Source organism: Polypterus senegalus, chromosome 3 (genome assembly GCF_016835505.1).
Source record: "Polypterus senegalus isolate Bchr_013 chromosome 3, ASM1683550v1, whole genome shotgun sequence".
NCBI classification, from domain to species: domain Eukaryota; kingdom Metazoa; phylum Chordata; class Cladistia; order Polypteriformes; family Polypteridae; genus Polypterus; species Polypterus senegalus.
The window spans coordinates 48,730,495-48,749,845 of NC_053156.1; the positions used below are offsets into that span (position 1 = coordinate 48,730,495).

Genomic DNA, 19,351 nt, shown 5'->3' on the forward strand with positions numbered 1-19,351 from the left:
ATATTAGAAAGTCTTTTGAATTTTTCTAGCTATTAATGCTAATAGCATTCATTTTTCATTACAACAACAACAACATTTATATAGCACATTTTCATACAAATTATGTAGCTCAAACTGCATTATGGTGTCATATTTCTTCCTGTTTACCTCACATTATCAAATCACCACAGTCAATGGTTACTACGTTTTCTCGGCACCCTTTATTTGCAGTGGCACACACACACTTGTATCCGTATTCTGGAGTCTGGTTATTACAGATTGTAACATTTAGTTTACAGGTAAAACAGTAGCTGCTAGTGGTGCTATTAACTTTTGTCCATCTTACTCCAGGCCTCTCCCTGCTGTACTCATTTTTGTTCATGGTATTCATTCTACAGTCTCTTCTTGTACTTCTCTAGAGCTATTAATGCCTAATTTTTTTTTCTTTTTGGTCTTCTTTTGCATATGGTGTTATCCATTTGACTCTTACACTGCTTGTGTGGTGTCTCCTGTCCAACTTTGCCCCCTTTGCCCTGATTGCTGATATTTCTAGTTTCTTATTCAAAATTACCTTTAAATGCTTACAGTTTCTTCAATGCATTACCAGTGCCAGGATAATTTATCACTGCTGTCACAGCCTGATGAGAAATGATTTAAGGACTGCAGCTTCACGGAAGCCATTTTGGCTCCAGCTGCTCAACTCAGGAGAGACTCCATCTTGGAGCTAACGTGATGTCATTTTTTTTTTTTTTTTTGCTTTGCCTTTTTCTCTTAATAACTGCACTTCCTTACAGCTGCAGCTTCCCCTTTTCCTTCACTCCACCCGACCACCCTAGGATCCCTACCTGTTATAAAAGTGAATATGCTTATTAATCCTCTCTCCTCTGTTGGCCTGCTTGTCCTTTAGTAATGAAACTGGAGGCTGGCCAGTGTTTCAATCCCAGATTAATATATCTCATTCTTTAGCCTGGAGAGAATGGGGGTGGGCACAGAGAAAGAAAAAAAATTAGAATACCCTTCCACTGCATCTGAAGCTGGCATGTGCCAATCAGCCCCGGCCACCCCCTGCCCGTTTAGTAATCTGCAGTGCTGTTTCTATGGGAGAGGTGCTAAAGGCCCCTCCTCACTCCCTCCCTCCCTCCCGCACACACACACGGCACAGAAATGTGGGTTAAATGAGTGCTCCTCGGTGGACATAGCCTGGGGTTTTACAGAAAAGAGGATTAGTGTAATAAGGGCTCAGGTTTTAGCATGTCTGTTCTGACATTTGGTCAGAAGCAAGGAAAGCTTTAGTACTTAGTGTGGGCCAGAGTGACAATGCCACTGGTGTGACTTGCTAAAACCCACATCCTTGTATTTGCTGAACACAGGGCAGTGTTGTCTTGTCCAGTGAAAGACCCCTGCCATCATTAGAAAATGGCACAGTTTGGAGCTGCCTTTCCATTCAAGTCCATTTGTGTACGGGGCACTTGGGTTAGTGCTCTGCTGTCAAAGGTAGAATATGGCCATTTCTCTGGCATTCCAGAGATTCTGTTTGGAATTAGGCACCAGAGGAAGGAATCTGTGGATGGAGGTCTCCAAGCATCCTTTGGTATTCCTGTTCAAAGGCCAGCTCTTTAAATGTGACCACCACACTATGGACAGCTGACCCCAAAGAGGGAGAGGCCAGCGTTGCCATCTGGTTTGTATCCAATAAGTCATCAAAAGCTTTACGGGGCAGATTATATAAATCCACTTGTGAGTATCAACATGAGGGGCTTTGAATGAATGAGACTTGCTTGTGAAGGCGTGGACAGCAGGATTTTCACATCTATCGTGAGTGAGGGGGCAAAGCTACGCATGCGTGTGCGCTGTATTCATGAAAATGCATTTACTGTCCTTAGGGACAGGGGTCAGATGCAGATCCTGGGCTCATTCTCATTCTGGAGTCAATCGTTTTGTGCTTCAGGCTGAGCCTCATTAAGAAGAGAGAATGAACATTAAAATGGTCAAAAGCAATAAAGGTTAATCTTACTGCAGCAGAACTCTTAAAATGGCTCTTATTAAGATAAGGTGACTAAGAACATTCAACCTTTACTTTAACTTGTGAAAATGGGCATTTATCAGGCTTCTGTGGCATTAGCCATTACTACACAGCCAGTTATTGCACAGGTCTGCTCATTTGATTTTTTCTCAACAGAAATATTCTCATAAGTCAAATTAAACTACAAGGCAAAGTAGAAGGAGGGTGTTGTACCGTGTTAGCCATTACAGAAATAGTGAGAAGTCAAGCGAAACAACACTTTTTATTGGCTAACTAAAAAGATTACAATATGTAAGCATTCGAACTTGCCTGAAGAAGGGGCCTGAGTTGCCTCGAAAGCTTGCATATAGTAATCTTTTTAGTTCGCCAATAAAAGGTGTCATTTTACTTGACCTCTCACTAAAGCAAATGAGATTATCAGGCATTGCCTATGTAGAGTTGGCATGTTCTCCTGAAGACTGCATGGGTCTTCTCTTGGTGCTTTGGGATTCTACCCACATCTCAGAGATATTCATTATTAGTTTGACTGGCACTTCTTAGGTGGCCTTCTATGACTGTGTGTTAATGGGTCCTGTGAAAGATTGGTGGCCCAGTCCAGATTTGCTTTCTGCCTTATTTCCAAACAACGGAATTAGGCAGATATGCAAATGTTATGTTATGTGTCTTCTTTAAAGATTCATTTTCCTTCAGTTACACCCCTTAGTGGCTAAACTGTAAAGTTCAAGGCTCCAGGTTTAAAGCCAATTTTGACTTTATCTGCAACCCAGAGTGAGTTGTAAAGCAATAGAAATGCAGTAGTTTTACTGTACCTGTAAAGTACTTTGGGTTGAAGTTCACAATGAAACAGTGCTACCAAAATTAAAGTCAAATTGTTTACTTGAATGTGCTTTTATTTTAAAAATCTGTGGAAGTCGTTTCCTGCATTCAGCAATCTTTGTTAAATCAGTTATGTTAAAAAGAGAAAATCATGAGAAAGTACACTAAAAGTGAGAGGTTGGTGCTGCTGCTGCCTCACAATTCTAAGGGCTTGGGTTGGAAGTGAAGTTGACATACACGTGTAGGCTAAGTGTAACTAGTGACTCCAAACTGGTCCATCACGAGTTCTTGCCCCCTCTAATCAATTTGTGTCATTCTACATACCCCACCCTTTAAAGTGCAGTTTGGCTAAATACTATAAATAATATACCTGAAGGACCAAATTCTTTGGTCATCTTGAAATGTTGCTCACAGTTTTGGCACAGATTCTTTCATGCCTAACATATTCTATTAAATGTGAGGAAGTGTCCGGTGTACATTTTATAGTACAGCACAGATACAGTAGGTGTATAAAATCTACTTTATCTGTCTGTGAATGATTTACATGTTTTGGGTGCAGAATTGCCACAGAGATGCAGAGACTACCATGATGTACTCTGTGCCACTGATGGCAAAATTTGATTGAAAAATCTGTTGTTTCCCCACTACAACAACTTTGTTTTTAGACACCAATGCGTTCCTGTGCAATGTAGGCCCTGGGCCACTATTGGGTGTTGTGCTTCACACCACACAACAGGAACTGTAGCCTTTATGCAAAAAATATGACATGGAAAGAATAGTAATGTGATGAGATGTGTTTTACAAGTTCACGGGGGCACCCCCACCTTGTTGCTTCAAACTAAGCGGAATTGCATTGCTTTGACGCAGTGCATTGCGCCTCACACCAGGGAGGCGGTTATAAAAGAGTGATGTGGTGCGAAATGTGGCACTCAAATCTTCACCAATAACTCTTTCAATAACTAATTAGTCTACCAACAGATTTGTAAGATGACACGAGTGCTTGTGATCAACCAGTCATTGCCTGAGCCCCACCCATGATAGTACCTCATTGAACAAAAAGTACACACTCTGGGAAAGGAGCTACAAAACGTACCAGGAACTACAAACGGCATTGGGTTCCTGTGATGGGAATGCTACAAAAGTTCCTGGATTTTCTAAAAAGTTTCTGCAGGTGACTCTGCAGCAGAGAATGAACGTTGTGGGCCAGTAGAATTGAAGGTGAATGACCATGACTGTTTATTGTGGCCCATAAAGAGCATTCTGGAGTTGAACCTAAATATTGCCATCAAGTTCAAAGTAAGTAAAGGAAAGTGTTTTAATTGAAAAAAGATGAAAAAAGGTGCAGAGCAATAGAGACTGGGCTTCAAATCATATGGGAAAACAAACCACTTGTATCAACGCGGAGCTGAACTAAGCACAAGTCTTTTATCTTGCACCACTGCACTTTAAGTCATCATCTTCTCCATCTCTCTCTTTTCACCTTCTCTGTACCCTCTGACCTCTCTTACTCAACCCAGTCAAATTGTTGTCCACACCAAACCTCCAAAATCAAAGTTCACTATACTGGTGACTATTAGGGGATTGTAAGCCCCAGAACCAACTTTTGAAGGAAGCTCAGCTATCAATTCTGGGGTCAGGAATGGTCTAGAGAATGCCCCAATCAATAAACCAGGACCTTAGGTATCCCTTTAATAATGGATCTTAACATTCTCTTAAAGGACCATGCAAAGCCCTGAGGAGCATGGGCCAAACGGCTAGTTATCAGATCTACCTGCTGCCATTTAACAGATCTCAAAACTCCTGAACTGGACTGTATTCTCCCACAATGGCCACTGGCATATTTATGTGGGTAACTCCTGTACATCATCATATATGTTGAGACAATGCAATTACTGCTGATGCGCTGCTATTATTACCATGAGGGCATCCTTTAGACTAACTTCAGTACTGCACTACAGGAAATACTCTGAAACTCCACTTTCTTCTTGAATCCTCCATCATATTTTACAAAAACCAACAGTGCTAGGACTGGGGAAGTGAAGGTCATCTACTTACCTAATGGTGAGCCCCCATATATAAGATGCTATTAATAATAAGAACCAATAGAAAAAACTAGGGATGTATGTTCTCCAAGCTTGTTACAGTATGTTAATAGCTCTGAATCAATCTGCGGTATGATTATACATCACTTTTAGCTATAGCAGCAGTCCATTATATACACTATATTGTTCAGGGAATGTACAGTGATACCAGAGAAAACCTGTTGTGAATTTGCACATTGTCTCCTTGTCCATGTGTTTAGTTTCTTCCTACAAGGTTGTAGTTATACTGAATGGCACCATATAATTTGAGCCCCAGTACCGGAGCAATACAAATCTTTATGCCTTAAGCACAGAGACATTAAGTGACTTGCTCAGGGTCATAGTCAGGAATTGAACGGGCGGCTGTGCGATTCTGAGGCCAATGACCTTAACACTAAACCACAATGCTTGTTTTCATTATCCTTGGTTGATGCCTTATCTGAAGTTGAAGAAACTTTAAAAAGATGGTAGTAACAACAGATAAACTTCAGTTCTGTCTTCTCAAAAACAAATGTCTAAGGTTATTGTTAGTTTTGAATGTGCTGTGACTATGAACCTATTTGTGAGGTTCATGTTGGCAATGTGAGAAATTCAGATGATCTGATTTAGAGAAGTAAAACGTGAAGTGATGTCCACAAGATATGAATCTGTGCAGGGGAAGGTTTCAAGACCATGCTGCTTTTCAAATAAAGACATGAATGTTTTTCCTTAGCAGAAGAGAATTCTTGGGCTGAGCTGATAGTTGGATGAATTTAAATATGTCTCATGATATATGAAGGTAACAGATGCCAGATGCTGCTCATAACCTAATACGTGTACAGTAAGCTCCGTTCTCATTGCCATCTTAGGCAGGGTAGCCAACAATATCTGAGCTTTTTTCACCTGTATGGTGACATAGGTTCTTATAGACTAAAATACTCTAGGTTAACTCTTTTGGAAATTACCAAACATTGTTATTCTCCCACAATATCTGGTCTGGTACACGTTATTGAAGCTACTTTTCATTACAAAAGGTAAAGCTGATTGTCACATGGAGCAGCGAGTCCATAATTCCATAAAAGAGGAGCCAACGTAATCTCTCAGATACACACCTTTCACTTAATTCAGGGCAAAGAGCCAAATCTTATTAAATTTATCTGAGCAACATTAAAGTTTAATCTTTACAAAGCCTTTCTGAGTCACCATGTTGGTGGCAGCCCTGATGTCAATGTAATGTTTTGGGTTTAATGGGTAAAAATGGATGGCTCCTCGTTCAACAAATATTTGTGTTATCTATTTTTCCATCAACTGAATTAGGATGAATTTCACTACAATGTAAAGGTGCAATTCTAAAGTAAAAAAACGTCGATTCGATACATGAAATTGACATATAAAGCTGGTCTGGTATAATGAGACTGTGAAGGTTAAAAATGAAATTAAAAGGCTGGGTATAAGTGGTGCACACTGGTGCAGTTGATGCTGCTGCAGTTTAGATCTTGGTCAGTGGTTGTGAGGGGTTTACATGATTTCTCCCCATCTGTGTGGCTTTCCTTTCACATCATAAAAACGTGGAGGAACAGTAGTGTAAGCTACTGTCTTTATGGTATGGTAGATATGCTGGAGCCACTTACCAGGATGTATGGTAGCATAATAAATATTCTTCTGACTCCTATTTACCCTTCTTGCAAATGTTGTAACAATGAAGAAAACAACAAACAGAGGTGCAGTATTCGTTTCCCCTTCCAGGGCAATTATATTTTGGCTTGTGAAGCACAATTACACAGACTTGCTACACAACAGGGGCATACCTGCTATTTCAAAACTGCCCACCAACTCTCTTTTTGTAACCCTGTGTGTCACCACAGTGATCGTTTACTTTTACTCTCAAAAATGACAAAAATTCTATTTTGAATATATTTTTTTTAACTTCTAAATTATGTCTAACATTAGCATGAAATTGTGTACGGGACTGAACATGACCTCTGATGAATGGTACTTGTTCAGAGTTAGTTCCTATCTTATGCCCAATGCTGCCAATTCAGGATGCAAAATTAGTATTAAATGGTCCCAGTACATGGATGAATGGATACAAAATGAATACCATTTCAGAATGTGTTAGTGACACAGTGTTTGAATGTGAGTGCCTTGGACACAGGAGGTATGTGAATTGATATAAGCAAAAAGATTCAATCTTGAGAATTCATCTTTGTAGGTTCTCAGCTGCCACTTGTTTCCACATGGACCACTCGACATGGGCAAGATACCTTTTTATGGTAGTTTGCCAGGTTTTCAAGGAGAATTTGAAACAAAAGGGGCACACATGCTGTTATGAATTAATTGTTCATAATGCTAGTCTATGTGAAAAGACTACAGAAGCAGGACACTCACTGGAGTCTCTACTGAGGCACAGCTGCAGTTTTCTGGAAAGGGAGAATAATTTGGGTTTGCACATCACAGCTAGCATTGAAATCTTAACAAGTGATGTTGTGAGAAAAAGAATATGGAAAATGAATGCCCTGCTTTGAATCTAGAGCAATGTCAGAGTGCAGCTTTTTAGTCACATTTATATGAAAGAGTATCTCTCTATTGTAATAAAAAAATCTTGGGTCGAGACGCAATCTTCTCAGAAGACTATTTGACGTCCCACGAGAGACACTTTAACATCCCCCGAGAGACACTTTAATGTCCCACAAGACAAGGCAGTGAGACAAAAAGACAGCTGCTGTACAGGCTTTTAAATGATCGATGTGCAGCAAGACAAGCAGAACACGCAGCTTGGCAGCAGTAGCAGCAAGCCAGCAGCTGATCCGTCTGCATCTACTTAGCATGCGTTCAGCCCTTTTCACAATTTGAGAGGCAGAGATACAAAGTGGCTGGTGTGTAGCGCGCTCTTTGGGTTGGGCAGCGGGGGTCGGGGGGGTTGGGGGCTGAAGGAGAGGGGAAGGGGGAGGGGTTGGAAGAGTGAAGCAAGTGTCTTTAAATCTAAAAGTCAAGATCAAGGTAAATTTACTTACCCTCCCCAATGCTGTATAACATTAACGCACTGGTCATTCATTGTAACCTAAGCAATATAATAATATTGTACCAGTACTTAAAACAAAATTGATGGGCCCTGTTGCCTTACCGAAATGTCCCCATTGGCTACTGGACCACATTCACCAAGAGCAATATGAAAGTTGAGACCTCTTATGGCGCTTTTCCACTGCATAGTACGGCACAGCACGGTTCAGTACAGCTCACCTTGGTTCGGCTCAGTTCGGCTCGGTTTGCGTTTCGACTGCAGTTTAGTACCGCTTTAGAGTGGGCGGGATTATTCACGTGTCGTTATAGTTGTGCCGCCTCTACTGCCGTGACATCATCGTAAACGCACCACAAACAAACACACAACAATGTAGCATATCGACGGAATGGTGTTCTTCATTCTCGGCATGTGGATGTTTTTAACTGTTTGTAAGGCCGATGGTAGCCGTGTGTGCCCAAGAGCTTAGCGACCTCCTGAAAAACTTTTTCATTCCGCTCGCCCATCCAGCTCTCGCTGGATCCGCCTCGGCTACCAACGAGAGGAACGTCTGTACTTCCTCAATAGACCACGAAACAGCCATTTTTGGTTAAAAGAAAAAATGGTGCGTCCGAACCTTCGCTGGCTGTGCTAAAAATCTAGCGGGTCTGTTGTGTCTCGTGTCGCAAGTTCAGTGACGCAGTAATGACGATTTTCTCCGGCCAATCAGTGACCAGCAGAGTTTACACGTCACGTTTTGGTAAAGGTTCGGCGCGCTTGGAATCTTGGCTGAGGTGGTACTAAAAAAAGGACCAAGTACCAGGTACTGTTACCAGTGGAAAACCCCCCAAAAGTGAGCTGAACTGAACCGTGTCGTGCCGTACTATGCAGTGGAAAAGCGCCATTACTTACTGTCACGGCAGTCTGCATTTTACTACTAAGCGCAAAGGATATTTACCTGAAGTGCCTACTGAGTGAACTTTTGGGATAAAAATGACGACTAGGATTAAAGCCGAATGTGATGTAAGTGTAAAACTGACTCAAGTGCATAAAGAGATGTAACAAGTACACAGATGAGCAAAAAGTACTCTTCAGTGCTTCTCTAATCTTTTCAATGTGTCTCTAATAGGCAAAGGAAACTAGATAGATAGATAGATAGATAGATAGATAGATAGATAGATAGATAGATAGATAGATAGTCCAGAGTGTGTCCTATAACTGAGCTTACTGTAAGATGAAAATGGACCTTGCTGAACTGAGAGGACAGAAAGGAAAAAAATAACATATTTTGTTGAAATGTCAAAGAAAATTAAAGTTAAAAAAAAAAAAAACTACAATTTTTAAAGCTTATTTTTTTTCTCTCCACAGCTTTGATCTTGCTCTTCTACATAGTCTTCTACAGTTTTCTGACTGGTCTCTTCAGTCTTACAATGTGGGTCATGTTACAGACATTAGATCCATATGAGCCTACATATCAGGACAGACTGTCCAGTCCAGGTACAGTACAGAGTTTGTTTGATTTTCTAATTAGAAAAGAATTTGTTTCCCCATCATCTCGAACCCCACCCCCCACACATTTTCAGTACTGGCATTCATCAAGGAGATTATAAAGAATCTATATAGCAATGTGTGATACCAACATGACATCTCACTTAGATTAGTGACAGTTAAGTTTAACAAGGAAATGCTCCATAGCTCCATAGTCAAGCTGCAACTAACAGTTGAAACACATAATTTAAGCTGGTGTAACAGAAAAAGATGAAATGAAACAGATTGGATATTTTATCCTCCTAAAGTAAAATTCAGTTTTATGACTTATATGTCTAAAAAATATCAGCGAATGCTCCCAACCCGAATATGGCAGATCTTATACAAGGTTGCCATTATTTTTTCTAATGCTGTCCCAAACCTGCTAAATACTAACCCTTCATTTTCAATTAGTTCACAGTCATGATGTAGAGCCTTTCCTACCAGGCCAAACCTTGACAAGATGCTGTTTAATCACTCAGCACACTCACATACATACCCTCCATCAATGACATTGGACTTATTTTGTATCAGCAATAATGTGGCAAACGTGTTGTGGATGTGGAGCAAATACCTACACAGACTGAGAACATGAAAGCATTACTAGTACTGTACCATAATTAGAACCCCAAAACTCACAGCCAACAACATTATTTTTAAAACTGTTAGCTTTTTGTGAACTTTTTTCCTTCATGGCCATTTCCCGTCCAATTGGAGCCTCACAACCCATGTGGTCCTCCAATCCAGCCAGAGAGGTCCATGTTTCCCCACCTATGCACTGTGTTGCTAGTGTACAACAATGCAAACAAAAAGCATAGGCATGATGCTGCTATTGTTCTTCTATTTAAAAATACATAAATAATAAATATATAGTAATGATTAAGTAAAGTAAATTGATCACTGTTCTTATTAACAGAATCATTTTTTTACATGTTGTGGTGATATTGCTGGTGGAGGCCCCAAAAGCTGGTGCTGAAATTCCCCTTTTAATATTTATTTAATGTTTCCTATAATATCCTTTCTGTAGTAATGTTATGGAAGCTCATCAACTCATCCAGGCACTGGGTGGTCCACCTCCCATTTCAATGGTGATATCTGGTCATTGAGAATCTTGATAGCTTGGAAAAATTGGCATATGAAAGAATGTGAAAGACAATTAGTTAAAATATAGGCTGGTCAGTCCCTAGTGATATACAATAACTAGAATGACCCACTTATGTCTTCCTGATTTTCTTTCTTGCTGCAGGAGTGATGATCCGCCCACAATCAGATTCCCTCAGCATCGTTTTCACCACCAACAACACGGAGAGCTGGGATGGCTACACCAATGCACTGGATACCTTCTTAGGATGTATGTTTCTAGTTTTCCCTTTACCTCTCATTAACTCTTTTAAAAATATTCTTCTCTTACATCACCCCTCACGTCAATGTAATGTAACTGGAGATAAGCCATGAGATGCTCAGGGAGGCATCATTCTGGTGCTCTCATTTTCAGTCTCTTTATCACTTGCTCTTCAGGATTTCCTGAAGGACACCAAAGGGTGACATGTTTTTCCTTAGGAATGCATTGAGAACTGGCAGCTAAAATAAGCAGTCAGTGCTTTCTGTCTATCCCTGATTATGCCGTAAAATGTAAGACATAGGTGAGAAGCAATACCTCTTGTATCGACTAGGATCATTTAAGCTGCAGGATATTCAAGAAGGTGATCTGTCTTCTCTTAGTGCCCCCAATGGCAGAAATTAGCTGAATTGTAAATACATTCTTCCCATCAAATACTAAGCCAGAAGCCCTTTGCCCCTTCTTTGCCATACCACCTGTCATTACACCTAGTGATGTTGCCAGGCAAAATAACAAAGTGGTAGTTGCATCATGGAAAATGAGGGGAATTAAAAAAAGAGCACATCCCTCAGGTTATGCTTTTTGCCTTGCATATGGATTTTAGATTCCCCACTGGGTCTTCTCTGCTGTACAAGGTTTTTGACTTTTCTTGTGATTTTTAGATCTTGCCTTTGTTGAGAATATAGAATATGCAAGACATGCATTGTTTAGCTACGTAATGTTAACATGCGTCTCTTCTCCTACAGCTTACAATGACTCCGTACAGCTCGCCAACAATGACAACTGTATACCCGACCAGTACTTCTTGCAGGACGACAATGGTGATGTACGAAACAACCCCAAGAAGTCATGCCAGTTTAATCGGACAATGCTGGAAAACTGCTCAGGGTTAATAGATCGCACCTACGGGTATGCAGAAGGCAAGCCGTGTGTCATCATCAAAATGAACCGGGTAGGTTATGATGATATTTGGTAACAGCACATTTCCACCAGCCATAAAAGTCTTTTGCTGGAGAATGACCTGCTGTTCACTGTATACATCTCTGTGATTTCAAATAAACATCAGAGTAAATCTGAATTAAGTAAACTTGGCATACAGTAGTGCTCCTTATGACAAAATATAACATAGGCATAAGACCGGTAAACTTTCACACTCCCAATCATTCATTTCAGCCCCACTGAGTGTCGCCAGGCAGCCTAATCTGAACATCTTTAGGAAGTTGCCGGAAATCCAAATAATCAAGACTGATTCTGAGAATCAAACACCAGTGTCTAGAGCTGTTCATTATCGCTAATTTTATTTTATATTGTGCTGAAATCTTTATGTAAGGTGATTTAGAGGAATACATTACAACTGATAGCTGATACTTTTTAATGTTGGTGCAAGACAGGTTAAGTGACGTACTTGAGGTCACAAGGTGTGTAAAGGGTGGGAAATACACAATCTGTCATGAACATGATAAAAAGGATTGACATCAATAAGACTTGTTAAAATTATCAAAATAGATGTAACAGATATAAGAACATAAGAAATTTGACAAACTAGATGAGACCATTCTCTCCATCAAGCCTGTTTGCTTAGCTAATAGTTAAGATGTCCCAACATCCCACCCAGATACTTCTTAAAGGTTGTCAAGGTTTCTGCTTCAACTCCATGCTTTGGAAGTTTGTTTCAGATACTCAGAACTCTTTATATCAGGATGTGCTTCCAGGCTTAAATCCACTTTCTCTCTAATTTACTTGATTCACCCTGAAAGACATCAAGAGAGGACCATTTCTAAGCATGCTTTTAGTAGTGGAAGGACTGACATGTAAAAACACTTAATCATGCTTACAATAAAATTTTCTTTAATATCAGCTTTGCTATTAAATAGCATTCCAACACAAAGGAAAGACCTTTTCATTGAACATATTCTTGATAGTTTTGTGACGCAACTCAGCATGCGCTTTTATATAGAGCCACTCTTTAGCAAAAACTACATTGCTACACTTTACAATGACACATAGAATGTTTAACATATTTTACTTACAATTGTAGTAAAGGCAAGTTAAGTGACTTGCTCAGGAACTGGTCAATTTAACATGTATGTGTTTAGGATGTACATGTCTCTCATACAGGTAGAAATAATACATTTTTTAAAAAAATATTTTAATTTTTCTACCTTTTCCAGATCATCGGGTTTAAACCAGGAAATGATACCAATCCTGCATATGTATCCTGCACAGGAATGGTAAGTCTGATTTTGTACTACCAAACTCAAACATGTTCAGTGTTAGGCATAGGGCAAGAGAGCAATTTTAGAAAAGCCAGCCCCCCTAGAGAGCACAATGTTGTGACTGGTCAGATTTAGACATCCTTCTGTACGTATCCATCCCTTTCTGCACCATCTCCAATGAGAAGGAGGATAACCTAATTACGTCTCTTTTTATCTCAAACAAGAAAGGCTAGCATTCTGTTAGACTCAAAGCTCTGGAGCCTTGCTGTTATTGTCGAGATGTGAGGAGAAGGAAAAGGGTGGGGGAGCGAGTGGTTTGGGGGGTGCTGCTGTGAATTCAGGCAGCTGGGTTGTGAAATTAGAAATCTAAACAGGGTTGGTGTTGCATCTCTTCTGTGCCTGCCTCACTTTGATTTCACTGTTTTCTGTTATCTGTGTTTGTTGATCACTGTGCTCTTCTGTTCTATTCCTCTTCATCTTTTTCCACCTTTCATCCTGTCACTCAATTTTGCAGAGGTACAAAGCTGGCAAGGATATATGGGTAAGCCTGTCTGCTGAGTGAGACCCGTAATAGCAGCCACGTAATAGGAGAATCTGCATGTTTTTGTAATGGCCGGCCTCAACTAAAACTTAAATAGTCAACATATATATATATATATTTTTTTTTTTTCTTTACAAAGTAAAAGTTTTAAATCCAGAATGACATTTTCTAATTTTCATAATAATATGGAAATAAATGTACAAATCAGAGGAATGATTTTTAGACTATTAGTGAGACACAATCAATGTGAAACACACTATATTAGAATTAAATATTTAGAATAGTAAGGAAGGCAATATATTAGATAGATAGATAGATAGATAGATAGATAGATAGATAGATAGATAGATAGATAGATAGATAGATAGATAGATAGTGTGACCACTGGGGGGGCATCTCAGACCCTCCAAACCCCAAACACAACTGCACAGACAAAAGTCTTGGGTTCAAATACTTTTATTTGGCAATAGATAGATAGATAGATAGATAGATAGATAGATAGATAGATAGATAGATAGATAGATAGATAGATAGATAGATAGATAGATATGACATGCACTACCTCAGGTACATACATAGATATTAAAAGGCAATATACACAGATACTATATCAAACCCCATATAACTGGATGAACAACAATTACAAAAAAAATGTTTGTTAAATGCAAATCGAGTCTTTCTCAAACTGGAGTTCTCTCAGGTGACTGACAAAGATGGTGGATCCTCTGATTATGACATATGTGGGCAGGAAGAGGCAGGTCCAGATGGGCAGACCCCAGCAGTGATGTTGAAGGAGGAGGGCTGTCAGTCTTCCTTTCCGCAGAGAGAGGAAAAGAGAGATGAAGAATTACAATCACCCAAACCTTTAAATTGCCTCCAGTTGCATGTGCTTGGCAATAGTTAAAGATGCTATATCATGAATAGATAGAGATGAAAGGCACAATATCATATCAAAGTTTATATTAGGCCATCTAAGTAGAACTGAATGATGCTGTATTTCAGATAGGTATGAAATAATCTATATAAGACAAATATATACAGTAGATATAAAAGGCAATAAACAGGCATAAAAGCATGATGTTGAAAATATATACAAATTGAATTATAAAGCATGTGATAAATATTTTAGTTAGATAGAAAAAGATATAGAAAGATGTATAACCATTATATTATGCTGCTAAGTGCAAAGGCAATAGATACAGCAGATGTGAAGTTACTGTTAGATATATAGATTAGATTTTTTACTCTTAATAATTTTTTAAATTTTTGTCATGGTTTTCATCCATTCTATCTATCATTCGAACATGCAGTGTGAATAGCCATAGCCCTTTTCTGGCAGCAAATGTCAAACATGTCAGTACTTAATGGCTAAGTAACATTTTTGGTTTAAATTTAGTTTTTTAATGTCATCTGCACCCTCACAGTACCAGAGTCCTGGTTCAGATCTTGACTCTGAGTAGAGTTTGCACGTTCTTGTTGTGTCTATGTGGGTTGTTCCTCTCACATTCCAAGCAAGTGTGTGTTTGGTTAATCAGATTCCCTAAATTGGCTCAGTGAGTAAGGGTGTTTGTGTAAATGTTCCACGTATTTACCCAAGTGGGTAACAAAATTAATGGACTGATGTAGCTGTTTTTATCTTTGGGCAGAAAGCACTATATGTATTAATAAAATTAGGATGAACATTTATTGCTTTTTGAATATATTAAAAATGAATTGTATTTCCGCCCCCACCATGATATATGTCAAATATGGCTCAAATGTAGCTCATCTCCTTGGGATTAATAAAGTATCTATCTATCTATCTATCTATCTATCTATCTATCTATCTATCTATCTATCTATCTATCATCTCATAGCAATCTACTATGAAAATTATCACACTTTGAAAAATGACACAATTACTTGATTGACTATTTTTTTCTTGAACCATTCAACTAAATTGTTCATAATATTTGGGAGCTGAGTGGATGGATGGATGAAAATTGCATTGCTATGACTATTTAAAACAATACCAGGAGACCATTCATCATTTTTTTCAGTCACATGGGCGCTTAACCTTAGTTTTAATAAATTGGCATTGTACTCAAAAACTCTGGTCTCTCAATGGGCTGCTATTATAGGGTCTCCCAGCTTTGGATCAGCAGTAGATGCTGCTACCTGAAATGCTTGTCTTCATGCTGTTGCACTCTAATTAAAAATTAAAAAATGGCAATATGAGCTTGCATCTTTTCTACACCTGCTGTAGTGCCCTTAGGTAGCTGCAAGAAAGTGCAGCCAAATCCCTGGGCTCTTCATCTGGGACCATCTGATGGTGTATAGTATGTCTGACTGTATCCTGTTCTGGCTTCTTCACAGAATGATGACTCGAGCAAAGTTGGTAACATCGCTTACTACCCTGCTGGTGGCATCTTCAATAAGATGTACTTCCCCTACTATGGAAAGATTACACAAGTGAGTATTATGTTCAGAATATTAATGTAGTAACTACTTTTGATTGTCTGTTTTGACCGCCATAACAATTATATAAAAGTGCAGTGTGTTCAGTCTTCTGGTGTTAAATAAAGTAAATATTCATTCGCTAAATAGAAAAAGTTGTTGCTTGCTGCTCTAATCATGGATTACTTTTTCTAAATCAGCATAGTACATTACAGGGTTACAGGATGCCATTGCACAACTTCAAACCCTGGCTCAGTTGCCAGTCCATTGCAGATCAGTCCCACTCTCCATAGGCCAATGTTGAGACGTCAGTTAATCCTACCGGCTCATATGTGAGATGTGTGTGACAAATTCCTGCATACTGTAGACACGTGGGCACTGTGCAGATGCCATACTGGCAGGGCTCTGGAGATGTGAATATGATACTTCATTCAAAAGAATTAAATTAATGTTAAAAACATACCAACCCTGATTTTATTTAACATCATCCAACGGCACTGCATACACTGTGATAATTTGTGCAATTGTTCAAATTTTTTTAAATTTTTGGAGCACAATTGAACGAGCAACTTTATGGTTTTAGAGGCCAGTATCTTATCACCTATTCCTGCTTAAGGATGGTAAAAGTGTCATTGTAATGTAATGACTGTGCACTATATACATTTACAAATGTCAAACACCATTAGTGAGTGCTGTGGCAGTTAGCAGTGGTACCTCATGAAGGCTGTATGGTTGTTGTTTGCATGGAGTTTTCATCTTTTCCCTGTGTCTATGTGAATTTTAGTTCAGGTACAGTTTTCAAAGGTTGATTATTGACTCTAAATTAGTCCCGAATGTGCACAGGGGTAGATCTGCTATGAAAGAAATGAAGCTTAAGCTCCAGGACCCCTAATCCCGGAAGGGCCCCAGAAGCAACTTTAGTCCACATTGCTTAAAATATTTGGGTGTCTACTCTATAAGAAGGGATTTTTAAAGCCACTACATGTAGTGGTTATATTAAAAAAAAAAGTAATTGTGGTTATCTGTCATGGAACAAGCCCACTGAAGAAGATAACAGTCGTTGTCCTCTGTTTACGTGAGGTAGTCTAACCTGTTTCAGTGGGGACTCTTTGAAATTTGACTATCCAAACTTAACACTGTTCTACCATTTTTGCTTTTCTTTTTCAGGTAAACTACTCCCAGCCTCTGGTTGCCGTCAAGTTTTTGAATCTGACACTAAACACTTTGATCAACGTGGAATGCAAAGTTGTGGCTTCAAATGTTGCAACCAATGATGACCGAGACAAGTTTGCTGGTCGTGTCTACTTCTCATTGCAAGTCAGCACGAGTCAATAAGAGCAGCTATAACCTCACCGGTACCATCGCCCTTCCTCCCCTTCCCATCTTTTTAACTGTCCGCTCACCTGTCCATCCCCTTCCCCTTCTCCAGGGAAATGGCGTGTCCTCACTCATATATTTTGCACTGGACTTGCTGCTGTTTGGCAAGTGAGAACTGTGAAGGAATAGTACCAACAGCTAATAAGACACGACAGCTGGCAGCATGCTGGGGGATGGGAGGAGGGGAAGGGGGAGTGGTTGGGGGGTTGCCACTCGTCGAACTCACAGCCTAGTGGTGATTTCCAGGATATTATGGGAGGGCATGTTCCCGTATTAAAATGAGAAGTAGACCCGAGTGAAAGATGAAGACTTGAATCACTGAAATGGAAACTCTTGCTACTTCTGACAACCCCGCTGATCACAATCTCTACACCAGTTTCAGTCTCCCCAGCTGGTTAAACAACCAATTGTTGGCTCAAAGGGATGGTGGCCATTAAGGTGACAAAGTTCTTCGGTGGCTTGTAAACCACTGCAATGTTTAATCCCCATTCTTTCTTTCTTTCCTTCTCTATCTCTCTCCTTCTTATTTCTTTGACTTTTCTTCTGCTCACTAGCGGCCACCCCCATCTGCCCATGACCCCACCATTTCTTCCCGCTGTCCTATCTTGACTCTAAGTCCCTTTTTGGCCTTCTCTCTCTCCAGTGCACCTCTAATTCAGTAATAGCCTAGATTCAGAATTCTGTGGGATGTGATCCAAGGAAGAAATCTGCGCTACTTTCAGGCTGTGGCACATCCCTCTTTGGAGACCACTTGGGTGTCATCTGTCTTGCTTAGCACTTTTAAAAAAATTTGAAACGGCAGGGAAATGTAGGAAGTGAGGATCCTGAGTGCTCACCGGCTAAAGATTTGTATAAATGGAAACAATCCATCTCTTGAGGTCATGAGCCAAAGGTTATGTTCTTTTATGAAGAATGCTCTAATTTCTTTTCTGGGATCGGAATTTCCAGAAAGTGCAATATACAGATGATACTTGGCCCAACAAAGATTTTAAGAAGCCCCCACCCACTATTTACCCCTGCCCCCATTAACCCCCCCACCATAAAAAAGTGAATCAGACATCATGGTCTTTTAAAGCTTGACTGACTTTAGAACATTGGGTAGGAGGATATGATGCAGCATGAGATCTCGGTGGCACACTTCAATTCCATTCAAGCCGCATCCTCCAGTCATGCCCAGCTATCTAGAACGGGTGTCCCAAAATTTATTTTATTTTCTTAATGTTGCTGTCGCTTAATGTTTTATTTTCTTTTAATGCCTCCAGCATTTATATGTTACTAAGAAATGCCTCATTGAGTAGCTGTCTTAAGAAACATATACTATTAACGGGGCATGGAGGTCACCTTATTTTCCATGAGAGCTGCTGCTGGCTCTTTTTGTCATTAGGATGATGAACTACAAATGATGTGATTTGGAAAACCTGAGTGCACCTCTCTGCACGCTCCGCTGTTCTCTTGTCTCTTAGATAACTGTTTTGCTTTTATTTATTTTTTTGTGCTTTAATTACGAGAATAATACAGTGCCCTTAAACTTGACTACTACTCCTATGGTCAGTTCCAAAGTATTTGAATAAATTCACTCCATGCCCTTTATCACCCCTCTGTGAGTGGTCACAGCTACTCTTCTATTCTTCTCGCTACTGCTGCATCTGCTGTCATCCTAAGCTCCGCCTTATGCACCTTCTGTAATGTTTCCATGTACGGTAACTTCCACTCAGGAGCGCCAGATTCCACTAGGTCCTCTCTGGTATCCAGTCTAACCAAAATAATCTACACTCCCTCCATTAAAAAAATGAAAACAACCAAAATAAAAATAACTCTGGCCTTCAGTACATTTCCTCTCTTTTCATCATTTATTTTCATGTGATGACCCGGGGTGTCTAGAAGCAATATTTAGCCTGGCTTGTAAATATTTTATTTTACTTTGTTATTATTATTATTATTATTATTTTGCCATAAACTTTTAAACTTTGAAATCTAGGTTTTAAAAAAATAATCTTGAAGGATTAGATAGATAGGTGTGTAGATAGATCTTTATAATT

The 19,351-nt window shown here is 39.6% G+C and overlaps 1 protein-coding gene across 1 annotated transcript in view; it reads left to right on the forward strand.

The window, feature by feature from the left end:
• Positions 1–18,822, forward strand: part of LOC120525118 (sodium/potassium-transporting ATPase subunit beta-2-like) — a 34,914-nt gene extending 16,092 nt beyond the window's left edge. Inside the window, exons 2-7 of the mRNA XM_039747143.1 lie at positions 9,245–9,373; positions 10,650–10,754; positions 11,489–11,694; positions 12,914–12,973; positions 15,855–15,950; positions 17,103–18,822. Of these exons, the coding sequence (XP_039603077.1) occupies positions 9,245–9,373; positions 10,650–10,754; positions 11,489–11,694; positions 12,914–12,973; positions 15,855–15,950; positions 17,103–17,270 (764 nt within the window). The 3' untranslated portion in view covers positions 17,271–18,822. The remainder of the gene's footprint in view (positions 1–9,244; positions 9,374–10,649; positions 10,755–11,488; positions 11,695–12,913; positions 12,974–15,854; positions 15,951–17,102) is intronic.
• The last annotated feature ends 529 nt before the right edge of the window (positions 18,823–19,351 follow it).